At 40.5% G+C, this 22,085-nt stretch overlaps 1 protein-coding gene across 16 annotated transcripts in view; it reads left to right on the forward strand.

Annotated features, from left to right (window-relative positions):
- Positions 1-22,085, forward strand: part of LOC131546961 (plakophilin-4-like) — a 180,248-nt gene that overhangs the window by 16,930 nt on the left and 141,233 nt on the right. For 4 of the 16 annotated variants that reach the window (XM_058787107.1, XM_058787111.1, XM_058787110.1 and 1 more), the window contains exon 1: positions 17,972-18,259. The exons of 3 other annotated variants lie outside the window; for them this stretch is intronic. In XM_058787107.1, the coding sequence (XP_058643090.1) occupies positions 18,246-18,259 (14 nt within the window). In that variant the 5' untranslated portion in view covers positions 17,972-18,245. Of the gene's footprint in view, positions 1-1,077; positions 1,361-17,342; positions 17,762-17,968; positions 18,260-22,085 lie in introns of those variants that run through there. 9 more of the 16 variants (XM_058787116.1, XM_058787117.1, XM_058787119.1 and 6 more) reach the window with 6 other exon arrangements.

Raw genomic sequence — 22,085 nt, forward strand, 5'->3', positions numbered from 1 at the left:
GAAGACAGGAATTTGGACAAGCGGCTTGTGTACCATCCCTTTTCCTCCAGATATGTGTAATGTTTTACGGAGGAGAAATAAATAGAATGTTCATTTTAACGGCATCTAGCACAAACGAACGGAGCCGTTGGCGTGGACTGAGAGCGGAATTAGCATATATGTGTTATTCCTAGGGGGAATATGTTCAGTGTTCTAACGGCACAAATCGAGCACAAACGAATTTGAACGATTTAGATTGCTGTAAAAAAAAAAAAAAAACGGTCTCACCATTTCAACTTGATGCTTCCTTGAAATTTTAAGCTTAGTCAACTTGAAATATGAAGTTAGTGAAAATTTGGAGCTGACTAAACTTAAAATTTTAAGGCAGCACGAAAACTGTTACTTATTTATTTATTCATTTATTTAACTCTGCGGCCGCGCTAAACGGGGTGGAGAGTGTAGTTTTTATTATATTTAAGAAGAGATCATGGTTACGTTGTTTCTTTTAACGGCACAAATCGAGCACAAACGAACGGCACCGGTTTGGAGAGATTTGGACTGCATGGGGTGGAGAGTGACGTCACTGCCCCGATTTGTTTTTGTTATTTCTAAGAAGGGGAAATATATTTGAAGTTCATTTCAACAGCACAAATCGAGCACAAACGAATGACACCAGTTTTGTGCGATTTAGACGAACTGGGGTGGAGAGTGACGTCACAGCTCCCGAAAAGATTTTGGTTATATCTAAGGAAGGAAAATAGATACAGTGTTTGTTTTAATGGTACAAACAGGCACAAATCGAGCACAAACGAACTGCGCTGGTTTGGAGCGATTTGGGCAACATGGGGTGGAGAGTGACGTCACACAGTCAAAAAAAAAAAAATTTTTATATCTCAAAAACCAAACCAGCACAAACGTTTGTTTTTGCAGCACAAACGTAGCACAAACGAATGGCATAGTTTTGGTGATTATTTCTTTTTATGGGGTGCCAACTTCACGGAGGTTGAATGACCTATTGTGCGTACCGTTGTGGCTCCCGCTGTTAGCAGGGGATAATCGCTGCATTTGGGGTAAAAAAGACAGAATTATATATTGTGCCAAGAAGGCTGTCTGTTCATTCACACAGGCACGAACTGATTGGCAGCTGCCTTTAGCGGAGCCTTCACCGATTACCTCCATTAATCAAAGCGTTCAGCACGGTCGTCTGTGAGTGACGTCACTTCCCAATACAAACACGCCCCCTAGTATAGCCCCGCCCCCTCGCAATGATTTACAGCTTTCCATGTAGACGTCGGAAATTCAAATGCAAAAGGAATTGCGATTTCATTTGAGTTTTGTCAGGTTACATGCGCGACGCAGAGAAAGTGAAAAACCAAATGTGGTAAGTAATATTGCTATTTAAATATGACAGGCTCATAACTCTTAAGACATGGGAAATATAATTGCAAATGGACTTTGACTTTTCATTTGAAATGTGGCAGTCACTGTGCGTTCGCGAAAGCGAAAATGCAAACGGTAATGCAAGATTTGCAATTGCATTTGGATTATGTCACAATTTATGTGCCCACATGTGGAAAACGCAACTGAAAATACAATTTGCAATTGCTTTTGAAAATAGTCCGGAAAATCATTCCATAATAAGGGGTCATACTAGGCAAATTGCAAATACGACACAATGCCATAATGAATATGCTATTGGCGTACTACATCATCTAGCACCATTTAGTAACTTTTCACGTGGGCATTAGCTACTTTCCATTGAAAATAGTTGGCAACAGCGTGCCAGAGTTTTGTCAGTGCTGAGTTGTAGCCTACACACTAATGAATCCTCTCGTTATGACAAAGATAGTGTAGACACAATGTTAATAAGAGATTATTGTGCAGTGTAGAGCTTCAGTGATTAAAACGTAATTTTGTGAGATTGCGATGAACTAAGATAAGTGACAGCTTTAGTAGGGGAGTGCTCTTTGAGTGCTTTCTTGGCTCCATTTATAATGTGCAAAAAAATATAAAACAAATTTACACAGGAAAGGTTATTTAAAATATACAATTCATGATCATATTAATGACACAGATTTTTAATTACAGAAATAACATGCATCACTTTTTAATCAATTATTTTGTTTGCATACAAGACTTTAATGCTACTTAAAATGTGTTTTGGTATAGCCAAGTTTTTTTTATTTATCTTTTTTGGTCTACACAATTCTTATGTTCTGAAAATAGGACTGACCACATGAATCAGAGTGTGCTTCTGTTGTTGACTTGCTAACAGGATTTTTGGCTGCATGTCATGTGTGGCTGTGTAAATAGAACTAGTAATCTTGGCTGGCGTATATGCCTTCACAAGCTATTGAGGAATCCTTTCAGAATGATGTGACTTGCAACATGACCTTAATGTGGACAGCTTATGTTTAGTGTTGTATTTGTGTTGTTTTTGTAGTGAACTGGATAGAGACTAAAATAAGTGCACGCTGAATTCAGTACTATGGAAGCGTATGGGTAGCAAAATTAATTAATAATAAATTAATAAAATTAAATTGTTTGCTTATGTGCATCAATTGGAGCGTATACAGTGAGAAATGTTGTGGCAGGTGAAACACGTTTGGTTAATGGGGAATATTGACCTATTGTGCGTCCTGTTGCCGAACCCCGCCTTGATGTAATGATTGACAGCTTGGGGGCGTGTTCTGCTCGGAATGCATTTAAGTCCACACTGAATTAAACTACATTTATCGTGTTGTACTGAATGAAAATGCAATTGAAACAGCTTGAGTGTAAGTGTCAATGCATTTAAGATAAATAAAAGACATTTAAATCAACCATTTTGCTACCCTTTTGCTGCACCTTAGGCTCAGAATGCATTCTGAAATTCTCACTGCATTTTGCTACAATTATCACACAGTACCACGATGAAAATGCAATCCCAAGTGTAAGTCTAAATGGATTTAGGAAAAACAACATTTAAGTGATCATTTTGTTACAGTTTTTACATGTTAAACATATCTATTCAATTTGGGTAATACATTTTCATTTTGCAACTTATAAAGCGTTAATATGTTTTTAATTTGCATATTAAGACTATTGTAGGAAATGGCACTAATGAAAATGCTATGTAAATGATATACTGTAATTGGATTTTAAATTAAGTTCACAACGCAGGTTCGGGAGGAGCCTAATCATCCAGTCCTGCCAATCATCGATTCGACCGTATATAAGCAGCAGTCATTGTTCCATCCAAGCGACTATTCTTCCGGCATTTGTCCCCGCCCTGTCTTGTGAACAGCAGTCCAACCTGGCTGCCTCCAGCACTTCATCTCCAGCGAACAATGTTCGCAAAGACCCTCTTAATCCAGCTCCACTTCCAGCTCATAACAAAGGAAATCAAGCCTGTCTATGACCTCCTGCAGATTTGCCCAAACACCTCCATCGAATGCGCTTCTCGCCGCCTTCCACCCGGGAACGCAGACATTGAACTGATTGAAGCACGCTTGCAGCTTTAAACATCCGTCCCCACAAAGACAAACAGAAATTCTGCTCTGCTCACCTGTGCGCCCAGGCGCTGCTCCGAGCGATTTCCCTTCACATCCCGAAAGCATCTAACGATCCAATGCCTATGCGGTAACGTTATTCCTAAATGTTTAATCTATATTCTTATTGAATAACAATTCCTGAACTTGATGTTTCCGCGTCGTGCGCTCCTACTCTACAGTGTACGGTAAATGCTAGGCATGTCAATCCGAGCGAACGACCCAATCCAAACGCGCTCCATTTGTTAAACAGTGCCCGATTGGTCCCTACGTATTGTCCCCGCCCACCATATCCCAGGTCGATTTACCGGCGTGTTTGAAATGACGTTTTCAACACTGTATCATCATTGCGTAGGGCTGTAAGATTCTGAAATTTTTGGAATCGAGTCCGATTCCTGGTTCTGGAATCGATGGGAGTCGATTCCGAGAATCGATTCCTCTGTTGTTTTCGATTCTTGTTTTTTTTTAGATCGAAGGAACCTAATCTCGCCATGCCTGCAGGATATAAAGGTCGTAGAAAGTATCCTTCTCATAATATGAAGCTTTATTTGTAAAAAATGACAATAAATTTCTATAGCTATGATTGATTTTTAAATTGTAATTTTGTCTGCTTTGTCCGTGAAATTAGTCATAGCTCACTGCTCAGCAGGGACATGCATTTATCGCATGAATTGAACAAGACATGAAGTGTCTAAAATAAATGTGCACAGTTCAGCTGAATGATGAAGTTTACTTTGACTGTATGCTTTGGATAAAATTAACAAACTGCTCATTGAAACAAAATAACCAGAACATTAACAATAACACTGATAAGAGCTCGTGGTTTATCTGTCAATCAGATGCTCGGCCACTGATCTATGCTCGTGACATTTTCTTTTAGAACTATCATTGGCTGATAGAAATAATAATTAGAATTTTAGATGGAAATAACATCCTCAATCACGTCATGATCTATTCTGTCGTGCAGCGCTCAAAACTGTGGACAACATAAGCCAGCTCCACCATAAAATAACCCCTGAATAATTTATTTATTTATTTTTTTTAACTGGTTCATTAAAACTATCCGAAAGAACCTTTTCGTGGAAACAAATCAGACTTCTAATCACTTTTAGCGAGCATGAGGCGAAGGGTAAATATAAAAATGAAATAGACCTTATATATAAAAAAATAATCTTTTATCTCACAACTCTCGTAATTACGGCTTTTATCGAGCATGAGGGAGGCGAATGGTGCTTCTCAAACGGAAGGCTGCATCCTCAAATTATGATGATGCAGTACCGACTCGTTTTCTTTCAGTTTATTTTAGTGAATTTAAATGTGTGCAGCCTTCGTAGGATGCAGCCTTCCATTTGAGAGGCACCCATAGATAAGCTTTGTTGAACTGAAAAAAGCTCTGAATGAGGAGTCGATTCCTCTTGATGGGATCGATTCCAACCTTTGGAATCTACTCTCGTTTCCCTGCGCCTCGGAATCGCGGAATCGATTCTTTTTGGAATCGATTCCCAGCTCTGTCATTGCGACGTGACCGGATGCCGGAAGTCACAGCTTCAGTCAAATAGCACATTATTTACACTCCATAAACTTTATCTTTAGATCTATACATAGCTTTATAGTGTGCATAGGCTTGTTTGAATCAGGATTAACTGCTTTAATCAATATGCGATTTACTATGCTTTACCAATGTTTCGCAAAGTTATAATCCAAAACATTGCACAAAGCTTACTGTGTACTGTTTACATTTGCGTACGTGGTTTATATAACTTGAGCTTTAACATTAAATTTCCTTGTTGCATTCTGCTAGCTGAGATCCTAATGATATATATCAAGACTAAGTTAGCTTGCATCATGCCTTTTCAGATCAAACTAAAATGCTAATTTCTCTTTTCATGTCATGAAATTGGAGCACATTAATTTGTTAGCCAATTTTAAAGCCATTGATTAGGAGTGAACAGACATTCCTTGTCTAAAACTTTGCTCCTACTGCTGTTTTACTTTGCCTTGCCCAAAACACACCCATCTTCGCGCCGTTCCATTTTTCTCCTCCTTAGTTTTCTCCAAAGTGGCCCCCAGCGTGAGGCTGCCTCCGCAACAAGGAACTGCTCTGGCTGCTCCTTTGCCTGCCTCTCTCTTTTCTTCCTATGACCTTTTTCTCAGAAGTTCCCTAGTGTGAGGCTGCCTCCGCAAAGGTGCTTGCCTCTTCTCTCCCCTTACTAGCTATCCACCACCTACATCAGCCAAACGTCCATCTTGCACCCTCTTTACAGCCACCCAAATAGCAACCCCAACCCACGCCGCTGCTACGAAACTTCCGCCGGTCTGGGTTGTTAATTGATTGATTGATTGATTGAGTATGCTCCCAATTATTGTGGATTTCTTTCATGTGTGTTTGTCATGTGTCCATGTCATGTGATGTTCTATTTAAGCTGCACCTGTACTAATAAATAATTGTTTCTTGTTTCCTCACTGTAACCTGTGTGAAGCATGTTTATTCTCTGTCTTTAACTGGTATCTAGTCAGCTCTGTTTAACAGGTTATGGGCCCAGATGCATTGACGTTTGTGCAGATACAACATGAGTAGCAAGTCAGTGAGTTTGCACGTTTAAATTTGTGTCTCAAGGTTTGGAGTGCAAGCACCATGAGTGAAAGGATAAATTCACGTTGGTCTCGTCTTGTGTTCGACGGAGATGAAAAGAACTATGAACTGTGGGAGACAAAGTTTTTGGGCCATCTACGGTTGCAGAAATTGAAGGACACAATTTTGAATGGGCCCGCCATGGGTGCGGATGCAGACGGACTGGCTGAGGATGCATCAAAGAATGCTGAAGCATATGCTGAACTGATCCAATTCCTTGATGACAAAAGTTTGTCCCTGGTCATGAGAGAGGCTGCGGATGACGGGCGTGGAGCACTTAAGATCTTGCGGGATTATTATGCTGGAAAGGGTAAGCCCCGCATTGTGAGTCTCTACACAGAATTGACTTCCCTGCAAAAGTTGAGTGGTGAGAGTGTGACTGACTATGTCATACGTGCCGAGACCTCAATCACAGCGCTGAGGAATGCTGGAGAAGTATTGAGTGATGGACTATTAGTTGCAATGGTTTTGAAGGGGCTGCCAGAATCATTCAAGCCTTTTTCCATTTTTGTCACTCAAAGGGATGAGACTCTTTCTTTTGCAGATTTTAAGACAAAATTGTGGAGTTACGAGAGCACTGAAGGTATGCGCACAGCTGTGGACGAAGACAATGTCATGGGGGCCCGGGTGCATTCAAGGAAGGCCAGTGCCCCAGCAGGCGTAAGGGTGCGAAGCACTGAGAGCGGGGACATTGAGTGTTTTCGTTGTGGCCAGAGAGGACACAAGGCAAGACAGTGTCAGCGTGATCAACAGTGGTACAGCCAGGGTAAGCGTATCACATGGCGAGGAGGACGGAGACAGCAACGGCAGGATGATGCACATGGAGTGTATGAGGAAACAGACAATACTTTTGCCTTAAAGTTGTTGACCAGTGTTTGTCAGCCAGGGAGCGGTGTCACCCGAAAGGGATTGATGGTGGACACCGGGGCGACATCGCATATCATTACTGACCTGGCCAAGTTCAAGAGCTTTGACGATCGATTCCAGGCTGAGACGCACTGTGTGGAGCTGGCCGATGGCACAAGGTGCAAGGGGGTCGCCGAGCGTAGAGGAGAAGCAGAGGTATGTTTGGTTGATAGCAGAGGGCGACACCTCAGTGCTACACTAAAGCAGGCGCTGTACATCCCCTCCTATCCCCAAGACATCTTCTCTGTGAGAGCTGCAACTTCCAGCGGGGCAACAGTGATCTTCAAGGAGGGTGAAGACGCCCTGCAGTATAAAGACGGTACACGTTTTCTTATTCATGAACATAACAGGCTGTTCTATTTGCCTATTGTGCCAGTGAACAATGACTGTGATAATCAATGTTTGAGTTGCCATGATATTCAGGAGTGGCATGAGATTTTGGGACACTGTAATTTTAATGATGTTCAGAAGTTAGAGAATGTTGTGGATGGTATGTCAATCAAGGGTAAAGTACCCAAGTCTATGCAATGTGATGTGTGTGTCCAAGGTAAATTCACTCAGAGTAGGAACAGAAAGCCTGATGTGAGAGCCAAGTCAGCTCTAGAGCTGATACACACTGATTTGGCAGGCCCTATTGACCCAAAGTCGAGAGAAGGGTATAGGTACGCACTTTCCTTTACTGATGACTACTCAAGTGTGGTGTTTGTGTATTTTTTGAAGCACAAAAGTGACACCGTGGACGCCACAGAGAGGTTCCTAGCTGATACAGCCCCATATAGGAATGTTACATGTATCAGGTCTGATAATGGTGCTGAATTTACTGGACAGGGTTATCAAGTACTACTTCGCAGGAATACTCACCACACCAGAATGGCACTGCTGAGCGCAATTGGAGAACCGTTTTTGATATGGCTAGATGTATGCTCTTAGAAAGTCAGTTACCCCAGGAGCTATGGCCGTATGCAGTCCAGACAGCAGCGGTGGTGAGGAATAGATGTTTTAATAACCGCACCAAACAAACACCTTATTTTATGCTGACAGGAAGGAGACCAAATATGTCCAGGATGCAGAAGTTTGGTACTGTGTGTTATACCTATAGACAGGACAAGAAGAAGCTAGACTCAAGGTCTGATAAAGGCATCTTCGTTGGTTATGATAAGAACAGCCCAGCATATATGGTCTACTATCCTGACAGTAGAAAGGTGATGAAACACAGACTGGTGAGGTTTATGTCCAATATTGAGGAACAGGAGACTGATGACGTGTCTGATGACGATGACGTTGATATGCGGTATAGCACAACCAGACCTGACCCTGATAATCAGTGTGACATTCCAGAGACTAGGCTAGGCCCAAGCCAGATAAGTCTACAGTCAGCTGAGGTCAAGCCAGAATCGTATTCTCCAGATACCCTGAGTAGAGAGAGGAGATATCCTGGTAGAGAGAGAAGGAGGCCAGATTTCTATGGGGTGGAAAGTGATCAGGTGCAGATCAGCATTGATTATTGCTATAAGATGGTTTCTAGTGTACCTCACACTTTCAGAGAAGCGGTGACTTCATCCAATTCAAGGGAGTGGGTAGATGCAATGGATGAAGAGATGAAATCACTGAGGGATAACACCACATTTACTTTGACCACCCTACCTGAGGGCAAGAAAGCAGTGGGGGGTAGATGGGTGTATGCTATCAAAATCAATGCTGATGGATCGGACAAGTATAAGGCTCGTTATGTTGCCAAGGGGTACAGTCAGGAGATGGGTGTAGATTATGGAGAGACTTTTTCTCCTACTGCCAACCTTACCAGTGTGAGAGTGTTAATGCAGAAAGCTGCTCAGGAGAATCTGATCCTCCATCAGATGGATGTTAAAACTGCTTACCTACATGCACCGATTGATTATGAAATTTACATGGAACAGCCAGAGGGGTATGAAGTAAAATCTCAGACAAATGAAAAAATGGTGTGTAAACTGGAGAAATCATTGTATGGGCTAAAGCAATCAGGTCGAAACTGGAACAAAATGTTACATAACTATCTGTGTGAAAATATCTTTGTACAAAATCCAGCTGATCATTGTGTTTACAAGAGAGAAACAGAACATGAGAAAGTGATAATATTGATATGGGTTGATGACTTGGTTATTGCTGCCAGTGATGAGAGAGCTTTAAAAACTGTCAAAGAGATGCTTACTGGGAAATTCCAGATGAAAGATTTGGGAAGACTGAAGAATTTTCTAGGTATCACTTTTGATTAGTGTGATGGGGGTGTGAATATGTCACAGCAGAGTTATGTTGGCAAACTGCTGGAAAGATTTGACATGCAAGATTGTAAACCCAGATCGACACCTTGTGAACCAAAGTTGAATTACACTGATAGCGATGAAAAGTTGATTGACCCCAGGAAATACAGAGAGGCAGTGGGTAGCCTAATCTACCTAACCTCATGCACTAGACCTGATCTGAGTTATGTTGTTAGCAAATTGTCCCAGTATTTCAGTGAGCCAACAGAAGAGCAGTGGACAACTGTAAAGCATGTACTGAAATATCTGAAAGGTACAAATGACAAGATGCTCTGTTACAGGAAATGTGATGAAGGGTTAAGGTTGGTGAATTATAGTGATTCAGATTGGGCAGGTGATGCAAATGACCGACGTAGTACATCTGGTTATTGTGTTAGCCTATGTAAGAATGGTCCTCTGATTTCTTGGAAGACTAAAAAGCAGCCAACTGTAGCATTATCAACATGTGAGGCTGAGTACATGGCATTAGCTGCCACTATACAAGAGTGTTTGTACTTGACACAATTGCTTGAACATCTTGATGATTATCAGTATGGTGTACCTATGATCTATGAAGACAACCAAGGTACAATTGCATTGGCAAAGAATCCTGTTAGCAGGCAGAGATGTAAGCATATTGAGATTAAATACCATTTTGTGAGATCAACTGTAAACAATGGTAAAGTGTGTTTGGAGTATTGCCCAACAGATCAGATGGTTGCTGACCTAATGACTAAACCAGCTACAAAAGTTAAGTTATTTGCCTTTTCCACGTTCTTGTTTGGGTTATAGCCAAGCCAAGATGTAATGTAGTTGTTTTCCATGATGTTTCTTTGTTTTTGTTTTCCTTTGTGAATAATGTGTGAGCAAGTGGGGGTGTTAATTGATTGATTGATTAATGAGTATGCTCCCAATTATTGTGGATTTCTTTCATGTGTGTTTGTCATGTGTCCATGTCATGTGATGTTCTATTTAAGCTGCACCTGTACTAATAAATAATTGTTTCTTGTTTCCTCACTGTAACCTGTGTGAAGCATGTTTATTCTCTCTTTAACTGGTATCTAGTCAGCTCTGTTTAACATGGGTGTTTTCACAGTCCGTCATTTTAAAAAGTCTGAACATGTTCCACTAGATTTGGCCTGTACGTCAGCACCCCCAAAAAAAATTTTTAGACCTTCGTAAACCTAGTACATCTTGGGAGGTGGTCTGAGTCTGGTTCGCTTTCAGCTATCAGTATGGTTCCGTAAACTGTGCATCGTGAACAAAAATTGCTCCTGGCTTGCTTAGTGTTTATGAATTCCAATTTAGCTAGTAATCGGATGCTTCTGTTCAATGTGTTTTTTCCATGGCTGTTGCTTCCGGCAGATTTCTGCGAAGTATATTCACAACATACATTTTTGTGTTAAGCTCACAACACGATATTTCATGATATTATTAAACCACCGCATGAATATTTATGTGAATGTAAGAATTGCTTCGTCAAATAAATGATTAAAGAAAGAAAGAAAGAAAAAAAGTAGTTATCTATAAAAATGTTATCTTTATTTCAAAGCATAGTAAAATCAGTGCTATTGCATGTCTCTCAGATGTTTGCATAGTGGGCCATGCGTATAGTCTACAATGCTATAAATTCAGCTTGTGAAGAAGGATACTTTAAATGGCCTGTATTATCAGTACTTGATATCTCACGTTACTTTACCGCATTACATCACTTCATTACTCCGTTCTACAGCAGCTTTTATGATTAAACAGTGTCACTTAACTGCCACAGCAGACATTTCTCCCTCCACTCGTCATGCCCACTATCCAGTAATCGGGCCTCCAAAGAATTTTTCTTCCATCAGGACAACTTCACTGTAGTCTGTTTCATAAAATGCCAATCAAGTTCTGCCAAACTAATGCAGTTCCTCAAGTTTTTATTCTGGTCTTCCATTTGCATTATATTTAAACTTTTATAACTGGATTTGAAATTCAAATTGCTGTCTTTTCCACTTTCTCCCTTTCAGAAATTTAGATGATTAACTCCATACGAAATCTAAGTTCCAGTAAATCATTCCAATGTTTCTATGAACTAATCTTCGCTCAACATTGCCCTGCTATTAACTTAACATCCAAAAACCTCTACCCAGTCATCTAGATTCTCATTTGCCATTCCCCAGCAATAGCAGGATTTCCACCCTGCAGCTCATACCGTGTCAGTGCTGAGAGCCTTCCAGCCAGCAAGGGATTTCCCTCAGGCAACTGTACGTCTTGGACCCCCTCCTCCTTTTCGTAAAGTCTGCCACCCAGCAAAACTTCAGTATGTCACTGCTGCAGCAGTAACATTTTTACACTGTTCTCAAATTGGCAATGTTATTTCTTACTGCCACAGCAGTTATTTTTCCCTGTCAAATCACTTATTACTACCACATTGTCACAGTTATGAATTCCCCCTACAATAATTTCCATAATTCTACTGCCTCAGCAGTGATTTCTAACCCATCAATAATTACAGCAGCAATCTTTTTCTTTGATTGAATTTGCCATCGCTTTACTATTACCGTCTTCAGTAGAGCTGCCCATAGCAAAAATAAACTTGATCGAACAGACATACTAAACCCTGACTAAAACTTCATATAAACTTCATATATATATATATATATATATATGTATGTATATTTTTTTCTTCCAATTACAAGAGCAGTGACCTCTCCTCCATTAAATTTTCTTTCTATATCACAGCAGTGATTTCTCACTCTTCTCCCACAGATCCCTCTCGTTTGTTAGCCCCTCACCTGCCTTTATATTCCCCCAATGCTTAGCTCACAGAAGTTAGATTAAAAAAAAAAAGATTCTTAGATTCTTTCTGCATAGATGCCGCAACCCAAAATGCCACGCACCTGTTCTTAGTAAATCATTAAGCTCCACTTGCTCTCAATTTTGAGGAAATGGAAGGGATCCCCCTTCCTCGCCTCTAGCTCCCATTGCTTCACCTAGCCCAATCTTTCCAAGCAAGGAATTGCCTTTACCCAACCGTAAGTCTCATTGCCATACAGCCACCAGGACTGTCAGCCTCCTAACCTCCAATATGCCGCTGCTCCAGCAGCGACTTTCTTTCCTGCAAATCTTTAACCATTTCACTGCTGCAGCAGTGACATTTTCTTCTCGACTTTTCCACAGCTGCAACTAGTGTTGTCAAAAGACCCGGTACTTCGGTACCAAGTCGGTACTAAAAAAGTGAAAACGTCACGGTACCAGGTTTTTTTAAGTACCGGTGGTACAGAGTACCCGGTCAACCCGGTTCTTGACCCGTACAGCCCTATGATTTCCGCGATGCAGAAAACGTGGACGGAATCTCGGAATCCAGTTATAAAAACGGAATTTACAGTTTAGCACGGAATGTCACGGAATTTGCCAAAGTTTGGATGAATTAATCAAAAGTAGGTCATTGCATTTAAATCAAATCGCGACGTGGACTAGTATCTGTAAATATTAAGCCGCAAAAGTCGATTGAAATATGAATCCCGCATGTTCTGTGAGTCTCTGTGTGAGTGAATGAATGGCAGAGACACGCGTTTTTTTTCTTTTTTTTACTACATACACTGAAGCGCGCCTGACGCTTGCGGTGATTCATCATCTGCCGTCTCAATGAGGACATAAATACATAAACAACATCTCGCGAGCCTTTTTACCGTTTCATTGAGTAAAACCAGCGTCATATCATATAGCTACACACAGAAATGTAAAGGTATTCAAGGCAACCCATCAAAATAAAAGTTTATCTTAAAGACATTGTGCCAGAAATATAATTTTATATATATATATATCTATCAATTAAAAAAATTGATACTATCTTGATACTATTAATAGTGAAATCACACTATTTCTTCCATATTTTAATTTTAATAGTAAATCCCCTTTATTTACCAAAACAATCAATGTGTTTAAATTTAATTAATTAAAAAACAAATTAAATTTGGGTGAAACTTGTTTACTGTTTTTCATACTTTTATTACTTGCGGAAAAACTTGAAACACATTTTAAATAAAGTATAAAGAATGGCATTGATTTTTGTACATTTTTATTTTTGTTTGACTTTATTATTAAAAAGTGTTTTTTTTTTTTATTAGCATGTGGTACCGAAATTGGTACCGAGAACCGTGGATTTTGATTGGTATCGGTACCGAATACTGAAATTCTGGTACCGTGACAACACTAGCTGCAACAGTGGCTTTTCCACCATATAATCCTTTATTATTCACTCACTACCGCAGCAGTGAGTTGTCCCACAGCCCTTGCAGCAAACTCCTAACCTAAGAAGGAAGGAGGATCGTATTCTTTATAGGCTAAGGCTGGGGCATACAGGACTTAATTCAACATTGCATACAATAGGAACACATCCAACAGGACAGTGTGATTAGTGCAGAGTTAGAGACACAGTGGGACATGTACTTGTCCAGTGTAATGGATACAGAGGTGGGTAGAGTACCCAAAAACTGTACTCAAGTAAAAGTACTTGAAGAAATATTTACTCTAGTAAAAGTAATAGTCTACTACTATTACTAGACTACTCAAGTAGTTAGTTACTAGTTACTTTGGAACATATACTGAATATAGTATATTTTTATTTAGAGATATAGATATTTAGATAAAATTTTATATATACATACATATACACACACATACTGTATATACATACACACACACACACACACACACACACTGCCGTTCAAAATACTTTTAATGTTTTTTTTTTTTATGTAATTCATTTCAGTGATGCAAATCAGAATTTTTATCAGCCTGATTTATCAATGCTGTTCTTTTTTAGCTTTCTATTCATAAAAGAACCCTGAACAAAATGATACAGGTTCCAAAAAATATTAAGTAGCAAAACTGTTCCCTGTTGAAAAAAACAGCATATGCTGGTATGGTATGTTTTGAAGCATGGGATGCTGGTTTGAGCTGGTCATGTGCTGGTCCGATCAGCTCAAGACCAGCACATGACCAGCATCCCAGCTTCAAAACATTCCTAACCAGCATATGCTGTTTTTTTTTGTTTTTGTTTCAACAACACTGGTAATAAATCAATATATCTGAATGATTTCTGAAGATCATATGACTCTGAAAACTGGAGTAACAGCTGATACAAATTCTCATTTGCATCACTGAGTTCAATTAAATTATATTTTAAAGTTTAATTATGTATTATAAATGTATATAACCTCTGACACGGAGAAGAGTGAAAACTCCTCACATGACCGCTACAGAACATCTGAACATAACGAAACAAATGCACTTCTTCCGTCTGTTCTGCAAAATGTAAACAAATGTAGCCTTTATTTCTGCAAGTGTAAATATTGTGAAAATATCAATATTAATTGTGTCTGGGCAAGGCATTCCTCCTGGAACTAACGCGGGTTTGGCGGGTGTTTTATTATATTAGTTATATAAGGTTAAAATACATATGTTGCCTCTAATTTAACTAAGGTCTACTAAAATGTGATTCAAATTTTTTTCCCCTCATATCGCAATATAATATCGATATCGTCTGGACGGTGGAAAATACCGTGATATGAATTTTAGCTCATATCGCCCACCCCTACTGTCTGACTGCTGCGAATGACCTTAAATCAAGTGTAGTCTGATTTATGTTCACATCTTTATTTGTTGAGCAAAGGGCTGTGGACATATTTATTAGAGTAGTGCTGTGCAGCATTAAGACAAATACTATATATATTACATTAAGATCAGATGGCGATCGGTTGGTGCACTCCTATTTTTGGAGATTTTCACAGGGGTGTATTCCTTTTACTGTTACTGTAGCCTGTGTTTTCATAAGGCTGTTTAAGTTTGAGAGAGTTATCATATAGAGACTCTTTTTCCATGAGGCCAACCACAAGTAATAGACCAGAGGAATTCATGCGTTGTTTTTTAATGGTTAAATACAATTTTATTAATCAAAAAACATGTCTAATTAATTAAAATCATGAAACTTAAACAATTTAACATCAATTTATTAAAAGTGTTACACAAATTACATGTTTAGGACCCTATGAAATGTTTTATTTTTTCCAACCTTATGTTTTTTTGTTACCAAATTCTGTTTTATAGCAAGTCTAATTTGAAAGCGTAAAAGCAAGACAGAGCACATCTAGGTTATGATTAGTGATCATATAATTTACAAAAAGCGGTTTCGTAGAAAGGAACCTGATATTCAGTTAGCCAAGCTTTATCATTTGTTTCTCTGTATTATATACGTTTTTCATTTGTTGAACGTCAATCAAATTGTTACTCTTAAATTGGTTTGGACGTTTTTTGTATTTTCTAGTTCGGGGAACAGAAACAGTCTCTATATTGTGATATCTAGGTGAAAGAGTCTCTATGTGCTGAGAATTAACTGACTTCTGTGATGTGAAGCGGCTAGCAGACGATCTGTTTAGCCAGTCTGTCTGCTTCCTGACCTGGGCCCCAGTTAGTCAAGTACAAACGCTAAGACTATGTGCCATATTTCTAGAGAGAAGAGCGGCACCAACCCAGGAGGGATGAACACCATCTCTTTTCAACAGGTCAGGTCTGCCCCTAAAACTCGTCCAATTGTCTATAAAACCCATGTTATTCTGTGAGCACCACTTAGACATCCAGCCATTGAGTGACGACAGTCTGCTATGAATCTCATCACCCCGGTAAGCAGGGAGGGGACCAGAGCATATTACAGTGTCTGACATCGTATTTGCAAGTTCACACACCTCTTTAAAATTATTTTTAGTGATCTCCGACTGGCGAAGTCGAACATCATTAGCGCCGACGTGAATAACAATCTTACTGAATTTACGTTTAGCATTAGTCAGCACTTTTAAAATTGCCAAGATGTCGGGCGTTCTGGCTCCCGATAAACAATGGACTATGGTGGCAGGTGTCTCTATTTTCACATTCTGTACAATAGAATCGCCAATAACTAGAGCACTTTCATCAGGTTTCTCAGTGGGTGCTTCACTGAGTGGGGAGAACCTGTTTGATGTTTTCATCGGAACGGAAGAGCGGTGTTTTGACCCGCGACTATGCCGCCTCAGTCAGCCAGTTGCCCTGCTGCATGGGCTCTACCAGAACCTAACAATGTACAGGACTCCCTGAGCTAGTCGCATCCAAAGCAGTATCTACAGCCCTCACATTCTTACTATCCTCAACTTAAGTTTGCATGCGTGTCGCTAGTTCTAAAATCTTCTCTCAGCCTAACTATTTCCCTGCATTTATCACATGTGAATCCCTCGTCGCCGACAGAGAGAGATAAACTGTACATGTGGCAAACAATAATAGCAGGAGAAGAAGCCATTACTCACCGTGATTGATGACTGATTCTGATTTACCACTTACCACTGTTGTTTGATGAACTCGTGAAAAACGGAGCGAGAGAGAAATAAAACGGAGCGAGAAAATAGAAAACAATAATAGGCGCGAATAGAAACGTGAATGGAACCGCGTGACAAGCTAACGGGCTAACAAATGTTAACACGCTGCACTCGCAGTTTTAAAAAGCGAACGAGTTACTTAGATTAGTTTGATAGATAATACCAGAAATATGGTGGGAATTAAGTTATATATTATCACTTTAAACAACAGAGAGTGAAAGTAAGATAGTATAAATGTGACCACATGATGTTTGTAGTGGAATTGCAGGACAGGCATGGACAGCAGTGAAGCACAGCATGCTTGCCACCCACTCACTAAACATGGGATGTTTTGCTGTGTACCAAACACGCAGATTATGACTGAAATTGCAGTTGCTCTTTCTATACTTTTTCTATTGTGTTCTGTCCCATTTCTTCCTAAGCTGCATAACATTTTACTGAGAAAGTTTAGCATAGTGGTATAGAATACAAAGAGAGGTGTGTGTGTGAGAGGGTGTTCTTTTTTTGTAGGGAAAGAGTAAAATAAATAAAATCATTGTTGTAGACACTAATAATAAAATGGGTAAATGAAATGATAAAATAACTGTACTATTCATAAAGTTTTTAGGGTATTTTCAATGTAATAGCCATGCAAATAAAACATGGTTTACTCTGTCATAACTTGTGACTGTATACAGGTAGTGAAAAGCCATGTAGTGTCTGAATCATGTCTGTATTTACTCGTTTTGTTACTTAACAAAGATAAGAAATATCACCTCAAAAAGCCGACGTTAGATGCCATAATGTGTAACACTAAAATTGAGGCCATTGTGTCAGATTTCTTAGTGAATAAGTGTGATTGAGTGTGTTTGTGTGAGGTGTGTCTCAGTGTAGTTTCAAGAGAATGCAAGTTGTGGAAACACTCCTTTATGTACTGAATGACACAGCTTCCTGTGTAAGGTGACTGCAGGCCCTGCCCATGAAAGGTTAAGCTCTATATGATGGCTCTGTGTGAGCCTCGCACAGAACGCTCCAGACTGCAGTCTTTCCACAGAGGGAAGAACAGAGAGAGCGGTAAGACCTGCTCTGAGCCGGGGAATTAGGGGGAATCTTTTAACATTTTACTCAGAACATGTAAAAAGCTGTTTTGTGTTGAACCCTGCTGTGTTTATTGTAGTTTTTGAGTGTGCGTGTGCATACATGTTGGGTTTCTCTTTCTCTCTCCTTCTCTTTTTCTCTCTTTTTTTTTTTTAAGCGTGTTGTGTCTGATGCAAACTGGAACATTTAGAGCTGGGATCCATTCCAAAGCCTCTGGGTGTGTCAGACAAAGTTGAATGTTTTCAGCTGTTCCTCCTTCAGTATTTATTTTCCTCGTTCTGTCCTGTGGAAAGTCAAACCTTTGCAAATTCTAATGAGTGCTCCATATCACAGTCTAGAGGCATTACCCCTCATCTCAACCTCCACATCCTCACCTTAGAGGAGTTTATGGGAATTTAAGACATATTGCTCATTATTGGATTGCTTCTGACACACATTTCTGGATTTGTGGATCAAACAAATGACGGCCTTCAGGTAATTACTCTTTCCGAACATCAGTGTGTGTGTGTGTCTCGAGTTTTTTGCCTGGTGCCTTCCTCTAAAGCTTTGTTCTTGTGGTTGCTGCTGTATTAATGCTGGTTCTCTGGACATGTGACAATTCAGTTGAAAAGAATAGGCCTATAACATTTTCTCCTAACTACTGACTTTTTTATTTTATTTATTTTATTTTATTGAAGTTGGAAAATGGATTGACTTTGTGTAAGGAGAGCTGAAAGGCAAAAGCTGACTACAAATATTATAATGTTTCACTTTTATATGGTGAAGTCAATATGCTATTTGAGAAAAGCAGTTAAGCATTGTGTGCCTGTGGGAATGTTTTCCTGTGAATGTTTTTGTGAAGGACCCATTTAAAAAACGTTGAGTTCAGATGCAATTTTATGACCGGATGCCATAAATGCTCATGTCATGGCTAATGGTTGACTGATATGATTTTTTTTGACGGCTAACAGGCTATATTTTTTTTATAGCTATTATGCAGCTATAAAAAACAAAAACAAAATAGGGCTGTGCAATTAATCGTATTCGATTATCATGCGCATCTCGTCAGTAAAGCCGGTTTCGTGATTAGCAGTAAATCGCCATCACCTGCTTTCAGATGGAGCGGCAGTTAATACACAGTTCACTGACAAGCTACGCTAAACCGCGTTCATAATCGAAGGCGATTCGTCTTCGATTATGAACGCGATATTGCCTAGCTTGATAAATCAATGGCGTTAAAATATTTTTAAGATATATCAGTTAAAAAAAAATTATTTCAGTTAAAACAGCCCAGCAGACGTGCATTTTAGTCTGGGACTTGGCGTATATCTGGTCTGTGAAACTTGGGGCATATACAATGGTAGAAGATGAGAAAAGAAGGGGAATTCTACCCAAGTGTCAAGTCAGATAGTCATAACATCATAAACACTTACATTAACGCACAGAAGAAGAAAAAAAGTGTAACGGATGCTTTGCTGATGCAAATGGGTAAATTGTGTGTTTGTTTCTATAAAAGTAATTCACTTGTTAAGTCTGATGTCACATGTCACCACTGATGGGTCCAAACGCTGTGGTATCAGATGCCACAAGAAAGCAGCAAATGGTGCAAATATGCACACACAATTTGTAGAGAACTCCCGTTGTAGTCTTCTGATGTCTGTTTTGGTAGCTGAGCCAAACCAAACAGTTAGATTAGATTAGATTAGATTCAACTTTATTGTCATTACACAAGTACAGGTACAGGGCAACGAAATGCAGTTTAGGTCTAACCAGAAGTGCAATAGCAGCAAGTGCAGGATATACAATGGTTGAATAAGTGCAGGACAAGGATATGTACTGAATATATGTATAAATATATATAGAAAGATGGTTATTAATATAAACAGAATTTACAGGTGAATATGTATAGTGAATAAATATACTGATGGCTATTACTATAAACAGAATTTACAGGTGATATGTACTATCAATATAATATATATACAGATGGCTATTACTATAAACAAGGTGTAAAAGTGCAGTGGAAGTGATTGCATATTACAATTAGACATACGGTGCAAAATGTTAATGTAAACATTGATAATGTAAACAACAGTCGGCAGTGCAAATGAGCATAATCCAATTTAGGTATGGTAGTGCAAGATACAAAAGTAAACAGTTGTTACTGTAATAAAATTTACATTCAGTAGTGCAAATAAGGCCAATGTGAGGTAGGAGAGAAGAGTTAATAATATATGAGGAAGTGGATCAACGGGGTTAGAGTTCAGTAAAGAGACAGCTCTGGGGAAGAAACTGTTCTTTAATCTGCTGGTCCTGGTCCGAGGCACCTGAAACGCCTGCCGGAGGGCAGGAGAGAAAACAGTCTGTGGGCTGGGTGAGAGGAGTCCTTAAGGATGCTGCGAGCTCGATGCAGACAGCGTTTCCTCTGGATGTGTTCGATGGCAGGTAGTGGAGTCCCTGTGATGCGCTGGGCAGTTTTCACCACCGCTGCAGTGCCTTGCGCTCCGCAACAGAGCAGCTCCCATACCATACTGTGACACAGTTGGTCAGGATGCTTTCTATTGCGCAGCGATAGAAGTTCACCAGGATAGCCGAGGAGAGCTGATTCTTCCTCAGTGTCCTCAGAAAGAAGAGGCGCTGGTGAGCCTTCTTGACCAGGCTGGAGGTGTTGGTTTTCCACAACATGTCCGCCGAGATGTGGATCCCCAGGAACTTGAAACTGGAGACACGCTCAACAGCCATTCCATTGATGTGGATGGTGTCGTGTGTGCCTCTTGACTCCTTCCTGAAGTCCACGATGAGCTCCTTTGTTTTGGTGGTGTTGAGGAGCAGGTTATTTTCAGTGCACCATGTGGCCAGGTGCTGGATCTCCTCCTATAGGCAGTCTCATCGTTGTTACTGATGAGGCCAATCACCGTGGTGTCGTCTGCAAACTTGACGATGGAATTAGATCCATACACAGGCTTGCAGTCGGAGGTGAAGAGGGAGTAGAGAAACGGGCTTAGCACACAGCCCTGTGGTACACCAGTGTTAAGTGTGATGGATGTGGAGCAGGTGAATCCTGATCGAACATTCTGGGGTCTGTTGGTCAGGAAGTCCAAAATCCAGTTGCATATTGAGGTATTGATGCCCAGGTCTCCAAGTTTGGCTATTAACTTGGTTGGGATGACAGTGTTGAATGCTGAGCTGAAGTCAACAAATAGCATACGTGCATAAGTGTTCTTATTGTCCAGGTGAGTGAGCACAGAGTGCAGTGCCATGGAAACTGCATCCTCTGTGCTCCTATTGCTATGGTAGGCAAACTGGTGTGAGTCCAATGTGGATGGTAGAGAGTCTTTTAGGTGTTCCAGGACCAGCCGCTCAAAGCACTTCATGACGATGGGTGTGAGTGCTACAGAGCGGTAGTCATTAGGGCACCTCGGACTAGAGTGTTTTGGCACTGGCACAATGGAAGTGCATTTAAAGCATGTTGGTACGGCTGCTTGGGCAAGAGACAGATTGAAAATGTCTGTAAAAACCCCAGCGAGCTGCTCCGCACATGCCCTGAGAACACGACCAGGGATGTTGTCTGGTCCAGCAGCCTTGTGCGCGCTGATCCGGCTCAGTTCCTTGCAGACATCTGTGGAGGAGAGTATGATTGGTGGGTGGTCAGCTGAGGGATTGAGCTTGGTGGCAGTTTCTCTGTTGTCTCTTTCAAAGCGAGCATAAAAGTAATTTAGCTCGTTCAGGAAGTTGACATCAGTGGCTGCGGGGGTGGAGTGGGTGGGTTTGTAGTCACTGATGGCCTGAATGCCCTGCCACATGCGTCGAGGGTCAGAGTTGGAAAAGTGTCCCTCTATCTTTAGCTTGTAGCAGTGCTTGGCCTTTTTGATGCCCCTCTTCAGGTTTGCTCTGGATGTGCTGTAGGCTTGTGCATCTCCTGATCTGAAGGCAGTGTTGCGTGACTTCAACAGGAGTCGCACTTCCTTGTTCATCCAAGGCTTCTGATTTGGATATGTGGTGATCTGTTTCTGGGTTGTAACACTGTCAATGGTGATATTGATATGATCCAATACAGAGGAGGTGTAAGAGTCAATGTCTGTGTGAGCGCCACTGGTGGCTTGAGAAGCAAACATACTCCAGTCTGTGTGTAGAAACCTTTCCTGGAGTGTGGAATCTGCCCCCGCAGGCCACACCTTGATGGTCTTCACTGATGGCTTCACACGGTTGATGAGGGGTGCATATTTGGGGTGAGGAACAAAGAAAGGTGATCTGACTGTCCCAGGTGGGGAGGGTGTCGCAACGTAGCTCCAGCCATGTTTGTGTAAACATGGTCTAAGGT

Source organism: Onychostoma macrolepis, chromosome 09, assembly GCF_012432095.1.
Source record: "Onychostoma macrolepis isolate SWU-2019 chromosome 09, ASM1243209v1, whole genome shotgun sequence".
Taxonomy (NCBI): domain Eukaryota; kingdom Metazoa; phylum Chordata; class Actinopteri; order Cypriniformes; family Cyprinidae; genus Onychostoma; species Onychostoma macrolepis.